Genomic DNA, 2,055 nt, shown 5'->3' on the forward strand with positions numbered 1-2,055 from the left:
TGTAATGTTCGGTTACACCCGAACTTAGCTTTCCTTACTTGTTTAATTAAGATTTGATTTCTAGATAGTTTTCTCACAAAACATGAGCCTCTAGGTGAACTCTTCCTAAATTGTTCTACAGCAATCAGATTACTTTTTTTTTATTGGTTTGTAGAAAGTTCCACCAAACGCCTAAAGTACGTAGTGCAAAAGTTAGTGTTTGGAGTAGGGTGTGCGGGGGACTCATGGAGCCCCAAGGCTGTTTCGCAAAAATGAATTTGAGTTGCTCTTATCCACACTAATATTTAAATATCTCAAGGTGTTTATCGAGCTGACACTCGCACACTTCCTAATACTGTCTATCAATCTCCGCTTTGAAAATTAATTTCTGTTTCACACAAGTTTTAAATTTTAAGTTTTTCATTATTTATTTAGTTTCATTCACATTGTACATTCGTTCACTATTTGTCTACATTTATCTTTTTCCTATGCATTTATACGCACAATTCGTTTACGACCGCCTTGTCGATTTCGAAAACGGCGCAAACGTTGACGATTTCTTACACGGCGTCGTAAGTTTTGTTTGCGTCTACGGCGATTACGTCTACGTTTATTTCTTTTGCGTATTTGTTGGCGGCGACGACGTTGTTTCGCGCGTCTACGTCTTAGTTGATTACGTCGACTACTTTCAGCTTTGGTTTGTCTATTACGACGACGTCGTGCATTTTGTCTTCGGCGTTGCGCTAATCTGCGACGCTGCTGTTGCTGACGAATGCGGTTATTGCGTAGACGCAATTGTCTTAAACGATAATTTGTAGGGCGCGCACGTGCCGCATGTTCTAGATCGCTTGATAGCTCATGATCACTTGATTCAGCGCTTACTATACCATTATTATCAAAATCGTCTTCATCACTATTATCATCAACATCATCTAATTTATCATCGTCATCATCATCAACTTCATCGTTATCATATTGTGATATGCTATTAGCAAATTTTTCATCATCATCAGCTAAATCATCGTCAGCATCGTCATTATCATCATCGTCAATACCGTGTTCTCCGTAAGCACGTGATGCTGCTGGTGGCGCTGCAGGTGCCGCTGGTGTTACCGGCGCAGCTGTTGCTGCTGGCGATGCAGCTGGTGAAGTTGGTGATGTGGGCGTTGTTGGTGTAGTTGGTGTTATTGGTGTTAAAGTAGGTGCGGGCGAAATTGATGGAGCGCCATAAGAAATTGTTGTTGTAGCTACTGTTGTTGTAGTCGTTGATCCCTTCAATGTAGCCAATTGATTTAAAAAATTTGGTGTGAAACGGCCTTGAGGCTTAACGTTTTCATAGCGCCCTACTGATTTCGCTGAGTTACGACTTTTTATAAATAAATTATATTTTGTAGTATCTTTTGCATCTAAAACAAAAAACAAAAAAATGTTTAAGCGACTGGTAAGTAAACATCAGTAAATTGACACTTTTTTTGTTTCAAGTTCTTAACTTTTAAAACTCTATAAGCCTTTGCTCCTTACCGATTGACTGTAGCGTTAGCATCAAAACCAGCGCAAAGGCTAGTCCGAAACGCATTTTGCTTAATTCTGCTAATCAAACTCTTTGGCACTTCACTTAAAGATCGAGTGTCTGCAATATACTGATTTTAGAAACATTCTTGGCCAATTTATATAGCAAAAGCTAAAATTTACTAATTCCCATTGTCGAACTTCTTGATTGATTGTATAGGAGAAATTATACATTTTTGCTAACCAATCTAAGGTAAATTATTAAAAGAAAAAGTTGTGCTAAACAATTTTTCCAGCAAGTTACTGTTTTCAATTAAAAATTTTTTTTTTACCAGCTACCAGCCACAAGAGATTAATGCTGTTAATCAACATGCTAACCGAATCCCTAGCAAAATACAATAACAACTATTAACAGTATAATTATATACAAGCAAAGTCTAACTCGACACTCACATATCTACTTGCTAAATAACAGTTCTTTAGTTAGTCAGGAATTTATCAAATTAATAATACAAAAACAATTTTTTTCGTGAAAGGTTCATGAACTTTTTCGTTTAAAAAACAATC

General features: G+C 37.0%; 1 protein-coding gene across 1 annotated transcript; it reads right to left on the reverse strand.

Annotated features, from left to right (window-relative positions):
- Nucleotides 1–381: 381 nt before the first annotated feature.
- Nucleotides 382–1,606, reverse strand: LOC137250771 (MAP7 domain-containing protein 1-like). Its single transcript, XM_067784181.1, has 2 exons — nucleotides 1,501–1,606; nucleotides 382–1,385 (listed from the first exon to the last, which is right to left on the reverse strand). Exons 1-2 carry the CDS (start codon nucleotides 1,553–1,555, stop codon nucleotides 466–468), a joined length of 975 nt encoding a protein of 324 aa, XP_067640282.1. The 5' UTR covers nucleotides 1,556–1,606; the 3' UTR covers nucleotides 382–465.
- Nucleotides 1,607–2,055: the final 449 nt, after the last annotated feature.

The sequence above is a fragment of the Eurosta solidaginis genome, chromosome 4 (genome assembly GCF_040869045.1).
Source record: "Eurosta solidaginis isolate ZX-2024a chromosome 4, ASM4086904v1, whole genome shotgun sequence".
NCBI lineage: Eukaryota > Metazoa > Arthropoda > Insecta > Diptera > Tephritidae > Eurosta > Eurosta solidaginis.